A 20,359-nucleotide genomic window follows, 5' to 3' on the forward strand; every position below is an offset into this window, starting at 1 on the left:
AGGCGTGAAATACTCATTTAAGGATTACTTTCAACTGTCTTTAATATACCCAGAATTTTCTGAAAGCCTTTGTTATATGTTCAGGCCCCTGGATCCATCTACAGAAGTGTAAGTCGATGGAGATGAAGAGAGGCGAAAACAGATGGTGAAACTGAAACTGAGGGTTGAGAGAGAGCGAGAGCGAGAGAGAGAGCGCGCGCCGCGAGAGAGAGAGAGAGAGAGCGCACGCGCGCGAGAGAGAGAGAGAGAGAGCGCGCGCGCGCGAGAGAGAGAGAGAGAGAGAGAGAGAGAGAGGAGCGCGCCGCGCGCGCGAGAGAGAGAGAGAGAGAGAGAGAGCGCGCTGCGCGCGAGAGAGAGAGAGGAGCGCGCGCGAGAGAGAGAGAGAGAGAGAGCGCGCGCGCGAGAGAGAGAGAGAGAGAGCGCGCGCGCGCGAGAGAGAGAGAGAGAGAGCGCGAGGGCGCTGCGAGAGAGAGGGAGCGCGCGCGCGAGAGAGAGAGGGAGCCGCGCGCGAGAGAGAGAGGAGCCGCGCGCGCGAGAGAGAGAGAGGAGCGCCGCGGCTCGCGAGAGAGAGAGAGCGCGAGAGAGAGAGAGAGGAGATGCGCCGAGCGCGAGAGAGAGAGAGCGCGCCGCGCGAGAGAGAGAGAGAGAGCGCGCGGGCGGCGAGAGAGAGAGAGAGCGCGCTGCGGCGAGGAGAGCGAGAGAGAGCGCAGGCGCGCGAGAGAGGAGAGAGAGCGCGCGGCGGCGAGAGGAGAGAGAGAGCGCGCGCGCGCGAGAGAGAGAGAGAGCGCGCGCGCGAGAGAGAGAGAGAGAGAGAGAGAGAGAGAGAGCGCGCGCGAGAGAGAGAGAGAGCGCGCGCGAGAGAGAGAGAGAGAGAAGAGCGCGCGGCGCGGCGTGGAGCGCGCGCGAGAGAGAGCGCGGGCGGCGAGAGAGAGCGCGCGCGCGAGAGAGAGCGCCGCGCGCGAGAGAGAGGAGCGCGGCGCGCGAGAGAGAGGGAGCGCGCGCGCGGAGAGAGAGGGAGCCTAGCGCGCGAGAGAGAGAGGGAGCGCGCGCGAGAGAGAGAGGAGACGCCGCAGCGCGCGCGGAGAGAGAGAGAGCGCGCCGCGAGAGAGAGAGAGAGAGCGCGCGCGCAGCGAGAGAGAGAGAGAGAGCGCGCGCGAGAGAGAGGAGAGAGAGCCTCTGCGCGCCGCGAGAGAGAGAAGAGAGCGCGCGCGCAGCGAGAGAGAGAGAGAGCGCCGCGACGCGAGAGAGAGAGAGAGCGCGCGCGCGAGAGAGAGAGAGAGCGCGCGCGCGCGAGAGAGAGAGAGAGCGCGCGCCGCGAGAGAGAGAGAGAGCGCGCGCGCGAGAGAGAGAGAGACGCGCCGGCGCGAGAGAGAGAGAGAGCGCCGCGCGAGAGAGAGAGAGAGCGCCGCCGCCGGACGAGAGAGAGAGAGAGCGCCGCGGCGCGAGAGAGAGAGAGAGCGCCGCGCGCGAGAGAGAGAGAGCCGCAGCGCGCGAGAGAGAGAGAGCGCGGCGGCGCGAGAGAGAGAGCGCGCGCGCGAGAGAGAGAGCGCGCGCGCGAGAGAGAGAGCGCAGGCGCGCGAGAGAGACGCGCGCGCTGAGAGAGAGAGCGCGCGCGCGAGAGAGAGAGCGCGCGCGCGCGAGAGAGAGAGCGCGCGCGCGAGAGAGAGAGCGCGCGCGCGGCGCGAGAGAGAGAGTGCGCCGCGCGAGAGAGAGAGAGAGAGCGCGCGCGCGAGAGAGAGAGAGAGCGCGCGCGCGAGAGAGAGAGAGAGCGCGCGCGCGCGAGAGAGAGAGAGCGCGCCGCGAGAGAGAGAGAGCGCGCCGGCGCGAGAGAGAGAGAGCGCGCAGCGCGCGCGAGAGAGAGAGAGAGCGCGCGCGCGAGAGAGAGAGAGAGCGCGCGCGAGAGAGAGAGAGAGCAGCGCGCGCGCGGAGAGAGAGAGAGCGCAGGGCGCGAGAGAGAGAGAGAGCGCGCGCGCGAGAGAGAGAGAGAGCGCCGCGCGCGCGAGAGAGAGAGAGCGCGCGAGCGCGCTGAGAGGAGAGAGAGACGCGCGCGCGCGAGAGAGAGAGAGCGCGCGCGCGCGAGAGAGAGAGAGCGCGCGTGCGCGCGAGAGAGAGAGAGCGCGCGCAGGCGCGAGAGAGAGAGAGCGCAGCGCGGCCGGCGAGAGAGAGAGAGCGCGCGCGCGCGAGAAGAGAGAGCGCTCGCAGAGCGAACGAGAGCGAGCGCGAGAGAGAGCGCGAGAGCGAGCGCGAGAGAGAGTGCGAGAGAGAGCGCGAGAGAGAGTGCGAGAGAGTCGAGCGAGAGAGAGAGAGTCGAGAGAGCGCGAGAGAGTCGAGCGAGAGAGAGAGAGTCGAGAGAGCGCGAGAGAGTCGAGAGAGCGCGAGAGAGTCGAGCGAGAGAGAGAGAGTCGAGAGAGAGAGAGAGAGAGCGAGAGAGAGAGAGAGCGAGAGAGAGAGCGAGCGAGAGAGAGCGAGAGAGAGCTGGGCGAGAGCTGGGCGAGGAGAGCGGGCGAGAGCTGGGCGAGAGAGCGGGGCGAGAGCTGGGCGAGAGAGCGGGCGAGAGCTGGGCGAGAGAGCGGGCGAGAGCTGGGCGAGAGCTGGGCGAGAGCTGGGCGAGAGCATGGCTAACTGAGCCCGGCCGAAGAGCGTCGAACGCCGAACCCGAAAACTATTGAAGGAGCGGGAGGATACATTGCGATTCGCATGGAAACCGAGAAGATTGAAGCGAGAGAGAAGCGAGAGAGAGAGCGAACGAGAGAAAGCGAGAGAGAGAGAGAGAGAGTGCGAGAGAGAGCAAGAGAGTGCGAGAGAGAGCGCGAGAGAGAGCGAGAAAGAGAGCTGAGAGAGAGCGTGAGAGAGCGAGAGAGAGAGCGAGAGAGAGAGAGCGAGAGAGAGAGAGCGAGAGAGAGAGAGAGAGAGAGCGCGAGATAGAGAGAAAGAGAGAGAGAGAAAGCGAGAGAAAGAGAGAGAGAGCGAGAGAGAGCGAGAGAGAGAGAGAGCGAGAGAGAGGGCGAGAGAGAGAAAGCGAGAGAGAGATAGCGAGAGAGAGCGAAAGAGAGAAAGAGAGCGAGAAAGGGAGCGGAGAGAGAGAGAGAGAAAGAGCGAGAGAACAAGAGAGAGAGAGCGAGACAGAGAGCGAGAGAGAGAGCGAGAGAGAGAGAGCGAGAGAGAGAGCGAGAGAGAGAGAGCGAGGAGACGCGAGCGAGAGCTGGGCGAGAGCGGAGAGAGCGAGAGCTGGGCGAGAGCGAGCGAGAGCTGGGCGAGAGAGCGAGCGAGAGCTGGGGCGAGAGAGCGGGCGAGAGCTGGGCGAGAGAGCGGGCAAGAGCTGGGCGAGAGCTGGGCGAGAGCATGGCTAACTGAGCCCGGCCGAAGAGCGTCGAACGCCGAACACGAAAACGATTGAAGGAGCGGGAACACATTCGCACGGAAACCGAAAAGATTGAAGCGAGAGAGAGCGAGAGAGAGAAAGCGAGAGAGAGAGCGAGAGAGAGAAAGCGAGAGAGAGAGCGAGAGAGAGCGAGAGAGAGTGAGAGAGAGCGAGAGAGAGCGAAAGAGAGCGAAAGAGAGCGAGAAAGAGAGCGAGAAAGATAGCGAGAGAGAAAGAGCGAGAGAGAGAGAGAGAGAGAGAGAGAGAGCGAGACAGAGAGCAAGAGAGAGAGAGAGCAAGAGAGAGAGAGAGCGAGAGCGAGCGAGAGCAAGCAATATGCTATTTGTTATGGTTTAAAGTTTAAGTTGAATAAATATTAAAATTGATCCTGCAAAATAATGATTCCCACAAAATAATAAGAATTTGGTTCTATGTAAAAGCAATCTATAATGAATAAATTAAATGTATATTATCTCTCAACCCAGCTAAAATGACATCAAAGCTTATATTTAGAAAAATAATGTAATCTTTCATTTTTGAGTTCTTTTTGCCTTATTTCCTCATACTGTGTGACAGGAGGTTATAAAAAAAAGAAAGATGGACCTGCTAGATAAAGAAAAGAAACTGCGAGACCAGGTGAGCTCATGAACAAATAAATATTGCAGCACTGCGCTGTACTGTCAGCAAAATGTAAAATTCACATCTGTTTGTGTCGAAGATGAAAGCAGATCAAATAAAGTGGCACAATAAGGAAAAGGTGTGTGAAGAACAAAAGTTTGAAATGTAGTGTACAGTGGTACCTCGAGATACGAGCTTAATTCGTTACAGGACTGAGCTCGCATGTCGATATTCTCGTAACTCGAACAAACGTTTCCCATTGAAATGAACTAAAAACAAATTAATTCGTTCCAACCCTCTGAAAAAAACACCAAAAACAGGATATTAGGATATTGGATTGGAAAAAAATGTTTTATTTCTTCTAATTCGCCATCTATTAACAAAGTAACACATAACTAGTGGTTTAATAGTAATAAAATGTGTTTAATAGAACTAAAATTAGACGGATTTCGCGGAGGGTAGAGAGGCACATAGAGGGAGGCGCGGGGGGCGGGGGTCTCTGGGGTAGACTTTTTGCACCGGTGAATCGTAATATAACATAAACAAATTTAAATGAACTTGGATTGCGATGCAGACACACTCAAAAGTAAGTTTAATCTAACCTTACACTAAACTTAATTCTATTTTTTTTTTACATTTTTATACCATTCTTGCGGCCGGGTTGGCTGTTTGCCCCGCCTCCAACCTGTCTTTTAGTATCGATGGGATGTTTGCTGTTGTATTCCCTTCAAAATATTCCGAAAATGATGCACACATGTCCTCACAATAGGATAACGCATGACCACTTGCCAACGAGAAGTAGTCTTGAATTAGCGATCGCTCCGCCAACAGGAGCCTACAGACTAAGGGGTGGGGGGAGGGAAACACTGGAAAAAAATGCAACGCTCCGCCCAGTGCTCGCAGAGACATTACAAAGAGGGAGTTGCGACCAGAAATATTACACGGGGAGTTGCGGAGCCAGTGCCCCTGATGTTTTTATGAGCAGCCAAGGAGAAGTAATATATACCTCGTATTAGCGATCGCTCCGGCATTCGCGCTGAGTGACGGAAAAAAACACTGAAAAAAATGCAATGCTCCGCCCAGTGCTCGTAGATATCTGTTATAAACGAAAGAGATGCGGCAAAAAAGGCACTGCGCTGCAATGATAAACATCCTCTCATCTCTTGGCCACCTGGCTTTCTCGCATCTCAAAATGTTTCTCGTAGCTTGAGATAATTATTTGCTCGAAATTTTACTCGTGTCTCGAAATGCTCGTATGTAGGGGTGCTCGTACGTCGAGGTACCACTGTATACTAATTTTCTTACCAATTTGCACATGATTTGCAATCTTTTTCAGAATAGTCGTATTAACCGTGCCAGGGAGGAAGGCTGGAATGATGTCTTATCAAGCACTGGAAGCCCAGAGAGAAAGGTACCCTACTAACATATAATGTATAGTCATGTATAGTGGTAACTCTACTTACAAATGATATTGATTGCGGAACCTGTTTCGTGAGTTGGATTTGTCTTAAATAGAGCAGTATTTTATATGTACCGTATTTACTCGCATATAAGCCGCCCGCACGTATAAGCCGCACCCTCTAAATTGCCTTAAAATTGTTGAATTTTACAATTTATCGCGTATAAGCCGCCCCGATTCCCAATTTTCACCTCCATATTCATGGTTTTAATATGGAGTACAAATGTATTACTTTGAAGGGAAAATCTTAAGAAAAATCATCACAAGTGGTATTTCTGAGATATTGTACGAATCAAAAGCATATTATTAGGGTCAATATCATAAGTTAGGGAGAGGGAGGGAGAGGGAGGGAGAGGGAGGGAGAGGGAGGGAGAGGCAGGAAGAGGGAGGGAGAGGGAGGGAGAGGGAGGGAGAGGGGGGGAGAGGGAGGGAGGTAGAGGGAGAGAGAGAGAGGGAAAGGGAAGGAGGGAGAGAGAGAGCGGGAGAGAGAGGGAGAGAGACAACGATTCCCATTGAAATTAACTAAAAACAAATTAATTCGTTCCAACCCTCTGAAAAAACACAGAAAACCGGATATTGGATTGGAAAGAAATGTTTTATTTCTTCTAATTCGCCATCTATTAACAAAGTAACACATAACTAGTGGTTTAATAGTAATAAAATGTGTTTAATAGAACTAAAATTAGACGGATTTCGCGGAGGGTAGAGAGGCACATAGAGGGAGGCGCGGGGGGGCGGGGGTCTCTGGGGTAGACTTTTTGCACCGGTGAATCGTAATATAACATAAACAAATTTAAATGAACTTGGATTGCGATGCAGACACACTCAAAAGTAAGTTTAATCTAACCTCTTTGATTAATATATACAGACACTCAAATGTACGTTTAATGTAACTTCACACAAAACTGAATTCTAATTTTGTTTTAATTAGTTTTACCTTTGTTCTCCGGTTTGACTCCACCCGGACTTTCAGCGGGAGTTTTTAAAAGGAACTCCTCAAGGGTTGTTTGTTTTTGCCTTCCCTTCAAAATATTTCGAAAATGACGCGCACAAATGTCCTCACAATACAATAACGCACGACCACTTGCCAGCTTGTCAGGGTGCCTCTTTTCTACAAAATCAGAAAACTCTTGCCACTTCGCTAGCATGTCTTTGATATCCTTTGTAGCCAGGCGGTCCCCTTCTTCCGCCTCCTCCTCGCTACTGAGTTCCCGCAAAACCTCCAAATGCTCACTCTCCTGGAGCTCGATTAAATCCTGTGTCATCAATTCTTCGTGGTGCTCGGCGATTAGGTCAATCACATCTGCCTCGTTAACCCCCGACCCCAAGGAATTTCCAAGTGACACGATATCATCCATGACAACAAGCAAGCTCTGTGACACGTACCCCACTCTCATATTTTTCAGTTATTTTGTGCTTAATATTGATTATCAATGTTCACCTTTTCTTTGCACAACTCTTCATTCCACCTGTTTGTTTTGGATCCATTGTTGTTCACTTTGTATTATGCATTGTCTAACGCGGAAAACAAACACGGGAAAATGCAACGCTCCGCCCAGTGCTCGTAGATATCTGTTGTACATGAAAGAGATGCGGCAAAAAAAATGCGCTACAATGATAAACAGCCTCTCATGTCTTGGCCACCTGGCTTTCTCGCATCTCGAAATTTTTCTCGTATCTAGAGATAATTATTTGCTCGAAATTTTACTCGTATCTAGAAATGCTCGTATGTAGGGGTGCTGATATGTCGAGGTACCACTGTACGTCACTATTGTGTGTTGTATTTTCGAATTAATTTATTTTTAAAATTTAGCCCACAATGTCAGCTCAGAAAGGCTAGAGAACCGACATTATGCTGCAGGAGAAGAAGGAGATAATCGATGCTGCGAAGGAGTCGAATCAGTCCAAGCTAGCCAGGGAGATAAGCAAGAAATGGTGTGTCGAAGTTAAGAGAACCAATCAAATCAATCAAAGCTGGAGTTCCATCAAAGCACATGAAGCTGACGCAAGCTCGAGACCCGAAGCTCAATGAGGGGATGCTCATGTGGCTGAATAATAATAATAATAATCGGACATAGGCCCTGTCGTCATTATCAACAACAAAAAAGCCTACTTGTCATTACACCCAGAAACTGCGTGTGACGAAATTGGTGGTGCTTCTCCATAAGCTGCGTTTACTCGGCAAAAGACCTAAATAAGTGATAGTTACGGAATCTTGTAATTTGGCATTCTGCTGTTATGGATACAGGTCGCTTACCTCTCACTGTCTTTCACTTACCTTCAGTCAGCTAGTAGGAGGCAGATCACCACCCAAACATCTTTTCATATTACCGCAGTAGGGAATGTGTGTTATGTTACCGCAAATTTAGAGTTCTGATGGATGTGGGGGAAAAACTGTCCTTAAGCCTATTTGTCCGTGCTTTGTGGGACCTATAGTGTCTGCCAGAGGGCAGCAGCTGGAACAGATTGTGACCAGGGTGGTAAGGGTCCCCTATGATGTTCCTGGCTCTGCTGAGGTAACGAGGGCTGGCAATGTCTTCCAGTGAGGGCAGAGAGCATCCGACAATCCTCTGGGCAGTGTTAATCACTTTCTGCATGACTTTTTTGTCTGAAAGCAAGCTAGCTGAAGCAAGCTAGAGGACAGAATCTGCCTGTCAGATGCGCTTTCATCATGTTGAAGGCGATGAAACTGGCCGAGCTGATGCACATCCCGGACTTAAGTTAGACAATGAGATGCTCAAGATCCGCCGAAAGAAGATGCACCAGCTGACGATTTTTGAGAGCTTTGGACTGAGCTGATGGATAATATGAGAAAATATTTTTTTTTGTTACAATAAAACCGTTTTTAAAAACCCTTGTTACTATGCCACTCTCGCTACTATGCCACTTTTGCTCGGTCCCGACGGGTGGCATCGGAATGAGATTTTACTCTATGTCCAACATGTTAATGGGACGCCGCAGGTCCAGACACGATTTGTATTGGTGGCGAGATGATTCTGAGTGGGAATGGTCGTCTGTCTGTCTGTGTGCCCTACGCCTGGCGACCAGTCTGTAGTCCTAGTCTGTCTTTCGCCCGAAGTCAGCTGAGACAGGCTCCAGCAGACCTGACGAGGATGCACGGTACGGAAGATTAATGAATGAATCTCAATGGAAACATGAGCACCGGCATCACCCAGATGTGTCTCCTTCTGAACAGTCGAGCAACTAGAGAGAAGACCATTGGAAAAAAAATAGTCTCTCAGTTGATTGTTTGATTGATTGATTTATTTGATAAGAGACAGCACATATTAATGAACATATTTATATTCATGTTAATGAACATAAATATGTAAATATGTAAGATTGTAACCGCTGGCTAATTTCCAACTTTAGTCCCTTGTGTAGGTACAAGATAAAAAATAACACACTAGACATACACATACACACACACGCACGTAGCACAATTTCAGACAGCGTCGTGATTGCAATTTTGGTCGTTTAACAGCCACATACACATACACACACACGCACGTATCACAATTTCAGACAGCGTCGTGATCGTAATTTTGGTCGTTTAACAGCCAGGCTTTAAGATGATTGGTGAAGAGGTTCAGAGACGGGTTTTCACGTATGTTAATTGGTATTGAGTTCCAGGTATGTGCGGCGCGGACATAGAAGGTGCCTTGGCTAAAAGCACTTTGAAGGGAACTACACAGTCACCTCTAGAGCCAGCCCTTGTTGATGCGTTGGAATATTTTTGTACAAAATCTTGCAGTGGAGGGAGGGCTTTCTATTGGAAGATTTTGTAGACTAAGTTGGCATCTGCATATTTAACAGTATTGTTCCAGTTCAGGCGATCGTGTTTCTTTAATATCTGACAGTGGTGGTGTGTTTTTGGCTTTCAGTCCAATACTTTCAAAGCCTGCTTATAAATGGTTTCAATTGGTTTTAGTGTTGTTTTGCAGGTTAATGACCAACATGTTAGGCAGTAAGTCATGTCTGATGATCATCGTGTCAAAATTTAATTGTGCTGACCTCGGTGTTAGATTGTTTCCAATGAACCTAAAATTGAACAAATTTAATTTAATTTTATTTAGCGTGTTTTTTTATCTGTCGTTTGAAGGCTAGTTGAGAGTCAAGATTGATTCCTAGATTTTTAAATTATTGAACTACATTGATTGTTTTTCCTTGGACAAACCTGTTAAGTCACTGTTATTTGTTGCTCTTTTTGAGAAGTACATACAGTGGTACCTCTACATACGAGTACCCCGGCATACGAGCATTTCGAGATACGAGTAAAATTTCGAGCAAATAATTATCTCGAGATAAGAGAAAAAATTCGAGATGCGAGGAAGCCAGGTGGCCAAGACATGAGAGGCTGTTTATCATTGTAGCGCACTTTTTGTCATTTTTGCCCCATCTCTTTCATCTATCACAGATATCTACAAGCACTAGGCGGAGCGTTGCATTTTTTTCAGTGTTTTTTTCCGTCACAGCGCGAATCCCGGAGCAATCGCTCATACGAGCTGTATAGTATATTACTTCTCGTTGGCTGCTCAAAAGAACATCAGGGGCACTGGCTCTCTTCCCCGCAACTCCTCGTGTAATATCTCTGGTCACAACTTCCTCTTTGTAACGTCTCTGCGAGCACTGAGCGGAGCGTTGCATTTTTTCAGTGTTTTTCCCCCCCATAGCCTGTTAGCTCCCGTTAGCGCTAGCGTTAAGCGGTCCTTCATAGGTTTGTGTCCAGGTAATGCATTCTCCTCTGCCACGATGAATGTCCGCCTGGGCATCTTTTTCCAAAAAAGAGCAGTTTCATCGCAGTTGAAAACTTGCTGGGGGATGTAACTTTCCTGGGTGATAATCAAGGCAAATGTCTTGATAAATTCCACCGCGGCTTTCGAATTGGAACTCGTCGCTTCCCTGTGTCGGATTACTGAGTGTATTCCAGATCGTTTTTTAAATGTTTTTAACCAGCCATGACTCGCTTTAAAGCAGGGGTCTCAAACTCAATTTACCTGGGGGCCGCTAGAGGCCAAGTCTGGGTGAGACTGGGCCGCATCAGGATTTCCACAAGAAAAGCGCTGATAAAACATTCCAACGTTATCAAATATCTTAATTTTTTTACAAAAAATAATGAATTAGATAAATTAACTTAAAGATGAATAAAAAATCAATCAATCAGTAATACAAAAATAAAATAATAATAATGAGAGATATACACTGGCTGCCTAAGTAGAGAAAATGAATTATTTTTATTCCGTTTCAAATGTCTGTATTAACAGCTCTTAAACCTTTAACTTTCTGAACTTGAATGGAACATTGAATATGAAATATTCTGAACACGGCTTCTCTTGCCTACTCCTTGCTGCTAGTAACCTGGCAGCGCTTCTTCTCACATAGCTGGGTCACATTTGGCTTGAGGGAGGAAGCAGTGGAGACCCTCAGTAGAGCTTGAAGATGCTCATCAGTAAGTCTGGACCTGTACTTGGACTTATTGAAGTTCAAGGTGGAGAAGAGCTTCTCACACAAGTATGTGCTCCCAAAAAGGCACATGGTCCGCTTGAACATTCGGGAAAGTTCAGGGAAGCTGGGGGTCAACTCTCAAAAATTGCCCAAGCTTGTCTGCTTCTCCACTCACCTCCCTGAACTTGGCTTTGAGTGCAGAGTTGCACTGCAGGTCAATGAGCTCCATTTGAAGCTCAGGAGGGGCATCTTGCACATCAAAGGAGAAGGGGTCCGCAAAAATTTGAAATGTGGCTTTGTGTGTCTTGAAGTCTGCAAATCTGTGATCAAATTCCTCCTGTAGCTTCGAAATGGCCTCAACATATTTCTCACCACTGAATGGTGTGCCTGAATCCACCAGAGCCTTGCATGCTGGGAAATGGCAAAGGTTTGTCTGAGAGAGCTGGGCTTTCCATAACACAAGTTTAGTGCAGAATGCTCTCACGTTGTCATAGGCAGCACTGACAAGTTGCCCCTGGCCTTGTAGCTTCTTGTTCAGTACATTAAGCTCATGTGTGATATCAACAAGAAAGGCCAAGTCCACGAGCCATTTGGGATCACTTAGCACAGGAACAGCAACCCCGTCTATCTCCATGAAGTATTTTACTTATGCTCTCAACTCAAAAAATCTCTTCAACACGTTTCCCCTGCTGAGCCAACGTACCTCAGTGAAGTAGAGCACATCCCCATATTCTGACTCCATTTCCTCTAAAAAAGCACGGAACCTTCTGTGCTTTAAGCCCCTGGATCTGATTTGGTTGACGCATTTCACAACGACAGACATCACATTGTCAAACTTCAGGCATCTGCTGCAAAGGGCCTGCTGATGTATAATGCAGTGCAGAGGTATGGCCTCCTCCACACCCTCCTCTTCCAGTTTTTTTTAACAAGTGCTACCAGTCCATTCTTCCTCCCTGTCATTGATGGGGCTCCATCGGTTGTTATTCCAACAAAGCTCTTCCATGGCAAACCGGCATTCTTAATGGGATCACACAGCTGGTGAAATATTTCCTTCGCGGTGGTCTGGCCATGCATTGGAATTACTGTGAGCAACTCCTCCATTACTTTAAAATTGTCATCAACACCACGGACATATATTGCGAGCTGGGCAGTGTCTGTGATGTCTGTGGTCTCATCAAGAGCCACTGAATATACACTGAAACATTGTGCTTTCTCACACAGTTGATCATAAATGTCACTTGACAGGTGAGAAATGCGCTCTGCCACGGTGTTGGCAGAAAGGCTGATGTGGTTGAACAGACTTTTCTTTTCTGGACAGACAATATGTGCAGCCTGTAATATGCACTTTTTGATAAATTCACCTTCTGTGAATGGCTTTCCTGCTTTAGCAATCAACTCACAAACGGCGTAGCTAGCTTCGACTGCTGCATTACTGTCTTTGGTAGCCTTCTTGAAGAAATCCTGTTGCCTCAGAAGACATGTTTTAAGACTGGCAACCTGGTTGGCTCTCTCATCTCCCTGGTATTTTTCGTACTCCTCAGCATGTCTCGTAGTATAATGACGTTTCAAATTGTATTCCTTGTGCACCGCAACTTTTTCAGTGCAAATGAGACACGTCGGGCTGCCCCTGTGTTCAACAAAGAAATATTGCACTCCCCACTTTTCTTGAAACTGTCTGTGCTCATCAACGACCTTTCTCTTCACGCCAGGCTTTGAAAAAGACATCTCTGGGGCTCTGTAATATGTTTTTCCACTTGGAATGAGTCTCGGGTTGATCTTTCACGTTCAGTCGCGCGGGTTTGTGGAGCATGCGCACTTTCGCTCTTCGTTTCTCCGTTTCGCTCGCGAAGATGGCTACACTGACACAGGCTGGATCACGGATCATAGCGCCTCATTCAGTTGTATGCTGAGAGCAGCGGAGGAGTGTGCGCGCCGAGCGGAGTGATCGGCTTCACGGCTTCTCCGCCCAGCTGATTGGAGGAATGAATGAGTGAGTGAGCGAGGCACTGGACAGCCCGGCCGATGTCCCGCCCTCCAGAGCCGTATACCTCACCGTGATTGGTTCATTCAGCTCCGAACACAACAAGTGTCATTCATATCAATCTTACGGGCCGCACGAACATTAATCTTTCATATTAAGACGGGGGCCGCAAATTATCGTCCCGAGGGCCGGAGTTGGCCCGCGGGCCGCGAGTTTGAGACCCCTGCTTTAAAGGGTTGTGAAGTTGTTGAAGGCTCTCCTTTCATGTTATCAAATCATGTTATAAATTCCGCTCGCTTTTTCACAAATGGTTGACCCGGCCACGCTATCTCCTGGTAATTGTTTTTCTTTTATCCACAATAAAAGAAGGCTCTCCATCTCGTCATGAATGTCACTGCGCAGGTGGGAAATGATAGTTAGTCCTTTGGAAGGCCTCTTCTCCTTAATTGTGTCCTTCTGCTTAAGGATGGTGGATATGGTTGACGTATTCCTGTCGTATTGCCGCGCGAGCTCGGTAACACGTACCCCACTCTCATATTTTTCAATTATTTCGCGTTTCATGTCCATTGTCAACGGTCGCCTTTTCTTTGCAAAACTCTTCCGATCCATAGTAATATTGTTTACCTGGTATGTAAATGTAGACCAACGTGGGGGGAAAAACGGGTGTGGAAATGCAAAGTCCGCCCAGTGCTCGTAGATATATTTTATACACGAAAGAGATGCAAAAAAGACAGTGCCATGGCCACCTGGCTTGGTCGCATCACGGAATTTTGATCGTATCTCGGGCGAATTATTCGATCGAAATTTCCGTCGTAAGACGAGCATGTTGTATGACGAGCGGTCGTATCACAAGGTACATGATTTAAATAACTTATTTAAAAATACGTTTTTTTTACCCTTGGTCTGATCCTCTGAAAATTTTGACTTAGAGCCCCTGATGGATATCTGTATTAACCTTGCATTTTGTCACCAAAACAAAGTTTCATTTAGGTGGTGGAAAAAGAGCTGCAGATGTCAGCGGTTGCCCTGTCCCACGTTCTCGTCCGTCCTCTGTTTTGAGCAGAAACTACGGTGCTGCTCTCGACCAAATTGCTAGACAATCAAGTGAGGTGGGACTCAGCGGGGAGGGATCAGCTGGGCCAGGCTCTCCCATACGGTAAATTCTGCTGTGTATTATCACCCACAAAGTTTAATACATATTGACTGTTGTTGTTGCATATGTTTGCAAGAATTGTGCCAGCAGCTGTTGGCCCGGTGATTCCTAATGGTCCTGCCCCAATAATAAACCCAGATACTGTCACAACAGAACTATGGAGGTGGCCTTACATTTCTAAATAAACTTGTATGAGCAGGTAGATGAGACAGCCTAATGCAGGGGTCCCCAAACTTTTTCCTGTGAGGGCCACATAACTTTTCCCTTCTCTGATGGGGGGCCGGTGTCAGTTTGTAACAGAAAAAGTGTGACGATCGTAGGGGAGCTTAAAAAATGCATTGTTTTCCAGAAAGCCACACATAACCAAATAACCCTTTCCAGGTTCTTTACAGAAAAAGTCAGGAAACAAATAATAACAATATTAATAAAATAAATAATAACTAAATAACCCTCTGAGTTCTTCACAGAAAAAACAGGAAATAAATAACACTATTTATGAAATAAATAATATCTAAATAACTCTCTCTGGGTTCTTCATAGAAAAAAAGCCATGGAACATTAACTTTCTGTTGTGCCATGCACACTCTTCTCCCTTTGCCCTGATGAAGTTTATGCACGACACCACAACCTTCATTACAGAATCCCACGTCAACACTTTGCAGCACAGTGCTTGCTGGTGAATTAGGCAGTGGACTCGTAGCGGGGCGGTGAGACCCCTTTTTTCCAACTCACGGTTCATGCGTCCTATTAAACCGCGAGTTTCGCCCACCATGCTAGGAGCCCCGTCAGTCGTGATGCTAGCCAGCTTTGACCAGTCCAGGTCCAACTTCTCCATGGTTTGGCACACTTTGTCAAAAATATCCTCTCCCGTTGTGGTCCCTTTGAGACTTTGGAGGGCTGCCAGATCCTCGCATATCTCAAAGTTTGCGCTAACTCCACGAATAAAAATGAGCAGTTGCGCTGTGTCTTGCATGTCCGTGCTTTCATCCAGTGCTAATGAAAAAAAGTCAAATTCTTTCGTCTTCTGCTGCAGCTGGGCATAGACATTATTCCCGATTTCTTCAACGCGTCTGGTGATTGTACTCGCCGACAGACTTACGGCATTAAATGCATCTTTCTTCTCGGGACACACTTCCTCCACGACAACATCCATACATTTCTTAAAAAACTCTCCGTCAGTGAAAGGCTTACCGTTGCTTGCTATCAGTTTAGCAACCCGAAAGCTGGCCCGAACGGATGCCTGGTTCAGCTGAGCTTGGCGTAGAAATGTAGTCTGCTGAGATAATAGTCCAACTTTTAGCTTTGAGAGTTTGTCTGCTCATATTTGGCCTTGCACGCTATCGTACTTGTCCTTGTGACGAGATTCGTAGTGCCGGCGAAGATTGTATTCTTTGAATACTGCCACCGTCTCTTGACAGATGAGACAAACAGCCTTTTCTTTGCATTGAGCAAAAAAATAATCGTTTGTCCACTGCAGGGTAAATACCCTGCATTCTGAATCAATTTTTCTCTTAACTAACCTTTTCGCCATTATTCCGTTCTCAAACAGTTTCAGGTTGCACAGTTTTTATATGCTTGAATAGCATCGCAATAGCGATGGTACCAGGGCTCCGCCCTCACCTGCGATCGTCCAGATGTCTCGCTAACACTGCTCACGCATGCAACGGTGGAATGCCCGCATGCATCAAAGGCAAACACTCTCCCCGCGCGTGTCACCAAAGGAGCAATGCGAAGGCCCGCTTCACTGGGATGATTTGTGGGCTCAGGGCCAAATAGGAAAATAAATCCGATAGCGTCTCTGGTATTGTTCAGAGGGCCGGTCCAAATGTGGCGGCGGGCTGCATCCCAAAAAAAAAAAAAAAAAAAAAAACATAGCGTCTCTGGTATTGTTCAGAGAGCCGGTCCAAATGGGCCGTAGTTTGGTTACCCCTGGCCTAATGCATCAATCCTCACCTTGCATTTGTATTATCTATATCATCTATGTAGGCAAAAATCTGCTGAGCATGTATACCACGTTGAGGAGTTTTTACAACGTAAAAAAGAAGCCATGCTCAACAAAGTACGGGCCGAAGGACAGCTGGTACGTAACTTATTAGTTACTAACTTTTCTGTATATATTAGATGGCATGAAAAATCAACATTATTCTAATTCTATGCATTGGGTTGGGAGGTAGGTGGATAGATGGACAGATAGAGGTGGATAGTTGGATAGATAGAGGTGGATAGTTGGATAGATAGGTGGATAAATCACTATTTCGGAGTGATTTTTACCTGATATAATGTCCACAATAAAATGTATCTGTTGTAAAAAATGATCAAAATGCTATCACACATGACAAATTAGAGTGGTTTCCCTTTATTTTAAACCCTGGAATGTCAAACAAAATGAAGACTAAAGGCCATGTTGGGACCATAAAAATTGCTCTAAGATATTTGGATTTACAGAAAGAAAATGCTTAAATTATGAATTATTAAATTATGATACTGGAAACTTGGTCTTTGGGACTTTCCTGGTGAAGAAACAGTTCGTGTCATGTGAATAGACGCTGAAGAAAGGAACAAAAACATCACATTTTTTTCAGTGGGTAAAAATGACCAATTGGCTAAATACCCATGTGAATTTCCTTTGAAATCATAATTTTGTGATATTTATTTCCTTCACCATTCCACTGTTTGAAGAATGAATGTCACTTCCTTTCATTCATTTTATGCAGTCTGTAGGGTAGTAATGGTGTGGACACACTAGTTGACGGTAGACAGCATCTGTCTTTCTGTCCAAGCATGCGGCATAGTCAGCACACTTCACTACAGGACTGTTGCTTTCTGCTACCACTGCATTTCCCTTATCACCAAAAGTGCCAGGTGTAGAGATGTTGAGTATGCTTCAGATCAGGACTCTCAGTTGACGTGGCATATTTGAAGAGGCGAGCCTCTGCTCTGCCCAATGTTTGATGAGTGCCAGTGCCAAAGCATATACGGCCTCCTCTGTAATTGGTTGTCACCTCTAGTTGTTAAAATGTTATTGTTAATGATCCACGAGATTACAACACCAGTCTTTATCATGTCTTACTACACGCACTGGGGCCAGCCATCATTTTGATTTTCCTTTTTTCCCACACATCTGGTCAAAAGTATTGAATGTTGTTATGCTTCATTTATGGCAAGATAACTTGATTTAATACACTAACACTAGCAACAGGTGAAATCAACCCAAGATGTACTTTACCCTCTTTCACTATTGCCTGGTGAACATCACCCACAAGCATAGCTGTAGGAAAAAGTGCATTTTGCGGTAGGGAACCAACCACACTTTCAAAGACCAATGGCAAAGCTACCCAGGAAATCATGTTACTCAGACAAACGTAACATAGTAAATAAATTTGCCCGGGTGAAAATTACCCAACAATAGTGTTTAAGGGTTAAAGTGATTCCTCATTTGATTGAATTAAATGGTAAACAGGGTACTCGGCAAAATGGTGCAACCATGTATGGAGACCAAGTTGGTTCAGCTCGGTTTACAAGGCCCATCAAGGTCAACAAAGAGGAAGAGGTAGGAGCATAAGCCCAAATGCTCACTGACCACTTATCATTCAGCGCATCTGGCATGGCTTGTTTTTAATCATACATGGCCACAGTTATTCCTGTGACTCATCAATATTTGATCCAAGTAATCCAGTCATTACTTTTTGTGTGCTTCATAATTCATTTTAAATAAAAAGAATGTTAAATTGTGTTTTGTTCATTTTTTTTGGCCAACGTTTGTCCTTGTGGAATGTTCATGTTCTCTCCTCAGTTGAAAAATCCGACTATCATACTTTGCAGTTTACATAATAAGTAGTTTTACTTGTATAATTGTGTTTATGGCTGATTATAAAAAACAATTTATTGGCTTTTAATTGCCATTATGTATCCTAACTCTTTTTTTATTGTTGGTCAGGACTACTTAACAAGACTTAGGCAAATCCGTTTGCAGAATTTCAATGAGCGCCAGCAAATTCAAGCAAGGCTTAGAGGAGAAATGGTATGTTTTAGAAATGTCATTTTTGTATAATGAGTAAATAACGTTTTACCCTTTTAATGTTTTTCAGTATGGTAGTGACAGTTCGGAGAGTCTTGAATCAACAGATGAAGCTGAACTGAGGAGGAAGAAGATGGCAGTTTTTAAAGTGAGATCTTTAAAACTAAATTAAAATTTTGTTGCAGAAATCATTTTTACCATACATGAAGGCAAGACATTGATTGGGTTTCTGCAATTACAGTCAATGCTGTTTCAAATATCAATTATCATTTGATGGTTAAGGCGGCCCGGGGGATTGAGTGGTTAGCACATTGGACTCACAGTTCTGAGATAGATTGTTCAATCCCAGGTTTGGACCTTCCTGTGTGGATCTTGCCTGTTCTCCCCAGGCTGTGTTCGTTTTCTCAGGGTCTTCCGTTTTCATCACACATCCCTAAACATCCAGGGTAGGCTGGTTGAACAGTCTAAATTGCCCCTAGGTGTGAGGGCACTCGGACGTTTCGTCGAAAGACGTTTGGTCCCTGGACGTTTGGTCGACCGGACGTTTGGTCGACCGGACGTTTGGTAGAACGGACTCTCTCTCATGATTATAATTTTGAGTGCAAGAGATTACCTGGTTGCTCGCTTTCAACAGTAAACTCTGTCTCTCTCTCTCTCTCTCTCTCATAACTTGACAGCGAGTGAACCCGGCGACCAAACGTCCGGTCGACGGCCCGTCCATTCTACCAAACGTCCGGTCGACCAAACGTCCAGGGACCAAACGTCTTTCGACGAAACGTCCGGTCACGGGTGTGAGTGTGAGTGTCAATGGTTCTCCATCTCCTTGTACCCTGTGATTGACTGGTCAAGAATCTAGCGTGTCACCCATCTGATGCTCGTAGTCTGCTGGGATAGGTAGGGAAATGAATTAATGAATTTCATCATTAAACAATGCGGCATCATAGGCGCTGTTCAAAGCGGCTGCTTGTTGCAGTAGCTCCCTAAACCCTCACTCGTATTGTGTTTTTACAGCTTTTTATCCTTTATTTGTACGTTTTATTGTCTCTTAAGATTTTACTTGTTACTTTACTTTATATATTATATTCCATACTTGAATGTTTTAAAACTTTAGATCTATTAGTTTAGTTTATCTCTGCAAATTCTGGACATTACATTTTTGACCCACTCAGCCATGCCTCAGCTGTCTTACACAAAGGATCAGCTGTAAGCGCCACGCAACACCTAGATTCCCCTGGACCTGGACCTCCCCGCGGAGTTAAAGATGAAGAGAAGAGGATGCAGAGCTGGACGAAAATGTCAGGAGAGAAAGCAACGCTTGACATCCAGCATTCCATCTATTATTATGGGGAACGTAAGATCTCTCCCCAATAAGATGGAAGAGCTAACGGCGCTTACCAGACAACAACGACAATATCGGAGAATCTGCACCTGGCTGAATGAACTAACACCAGACTCTCGTCTCCTTGGATGGCTTTCAGCTGGTGAGGGCGGACAGAGATGCTGAGGAGAGCGGTAGGAAGAAAGGTGGGGGACTAGCTGTTTTTATTTGTAGTAGATGGTGCAGCCCCGGGCATATTACTGTGAAGGAGCAACTTTGCACTCGAGATATCGAGCTAGTAGCTGTTAGTGTCAGGCCGTTTTCACATCCCCAGGGAGTTCTCGCATGTTATCTTAATAACTGCGTATATACCTTCTTCGGCTGATGCGGCAGTCGCTCGCAAGCTGCTTCACGCTACTGTGTCCCGGCTGCAGACGTCACACCCCCAGTCTCTCCTTCTTATCTCTGGTGATTTTAACCATGCTCCCTTGGCTTCTACTCTCCCCACCTTCACTCAGTATGTGAAGTACCACACCAGGGAACAAAAAAACTCTGGACCTGCTGTATGCCAACACAAAGGAGGCATACAGCTCAGTCCCCCTGCCCCCACTGGGCCGTTCAGACCACAACCTGGTCCATCTGATCCCCACCTACATCCCTATGGTGAGGAAAATAAAACATACCACGAGGAGATGGACCAAGGAGACCAGCATGGTACTGAGGGACTGTTTTGAGACCACTTACTGGGAGGCGCTGTGCAATTCACATGGGAAAGACATTGACAGCTTGACCCACTGCATCACAGATTATATTAACTTCTGTGTTGAGAACATTGTACCCTCCAAGAAGGTCCGTTGTTTCTCCAACAATAAGCCGTGGGTCACCAGGGATCTAAGGGCCCCCCTGAACAACAAGAAAAGGGCTTTTAGGTCTGGGGAGAAAGAGAGTCTGAAAATGGTCCAGAAGGAGCTGAAGAGAGAGATCAGGAAGGGAAAGACCATCTAGA

General features: G+C 47.0%; 1 protein-coding gene across 23 annotated transcripts in view; it reads left to right on the forward strand.

Annotated features, from left to right (window-relative positions):
* The window catches only part of nek1 (NIMA-related kinase 1), an 81,372-nt gene that overhangs the window by 24,091 nt on the left and 36,922 nt on the right, over positions 1-20,359 (forward strand). For 11 of the 23 annotated variants that reach the window (XR_013298453.1, XM_077594675.1, XM_077594694.1 and 8 more), the window contains 10 exons: positions 85-108; positions 3,938-3,997; positions 4,080-4,118; positions 5,316-5,390; positions 13,845-14,020; positions 16,004-16,097; positions 17,478-17,567; positions 17,955-18,038; positions 18,106-18,183; positions 18,713-18,832. Coding sequence is in view for 22 of the 23 variants with exons in the window: in XM_077594675.1 (XP_077450801.1) it covers positions 85-108; positions 3,938-3,997; positions 4,080-4,118; positions 5,316-5,390; positions 13,845-14,020; positions 16,004-16,097; positions 17,478-17,567; positions 17,955-18,038; positions 18,106-18,183; positions 18,713-18,832 (840 nt within the window). In the remaining variant the exon portion in view is untranslated. The remainder of the gene's footprint in view (positions 1-84; positions 109-3,937; positions 3,998-4,079; positions 4,119-5,315; positions 5,391-13,844; positions 14,021-16,003; positions 16,098-17,477; positions 17,568-17,954; positions 18,039-18,105; positions 18,184-18,712; positions 18,833-20,359) is intronic. The other 12 variants (XM_077594674.1, XM_077594677.1, XM_077594691.1 and 9 more) reach the window with 9 other exon arrangements.

This window comes from Stigmatopora argus, chromosome 24 (genome assembly GCF_051989625.1).
Source record: "Stigmatopora argus isolate UIUO_Sarg chromosome 24, RoL_Sarg_1.0, whole genome shotgun sequence".
Lineage (NCBI taxonomy): Eukaryota > Metazoa > Chordata > Actinopteri > Syngnathiformes > Syngnathidae > Stigmatopora > Stigmatopora argus.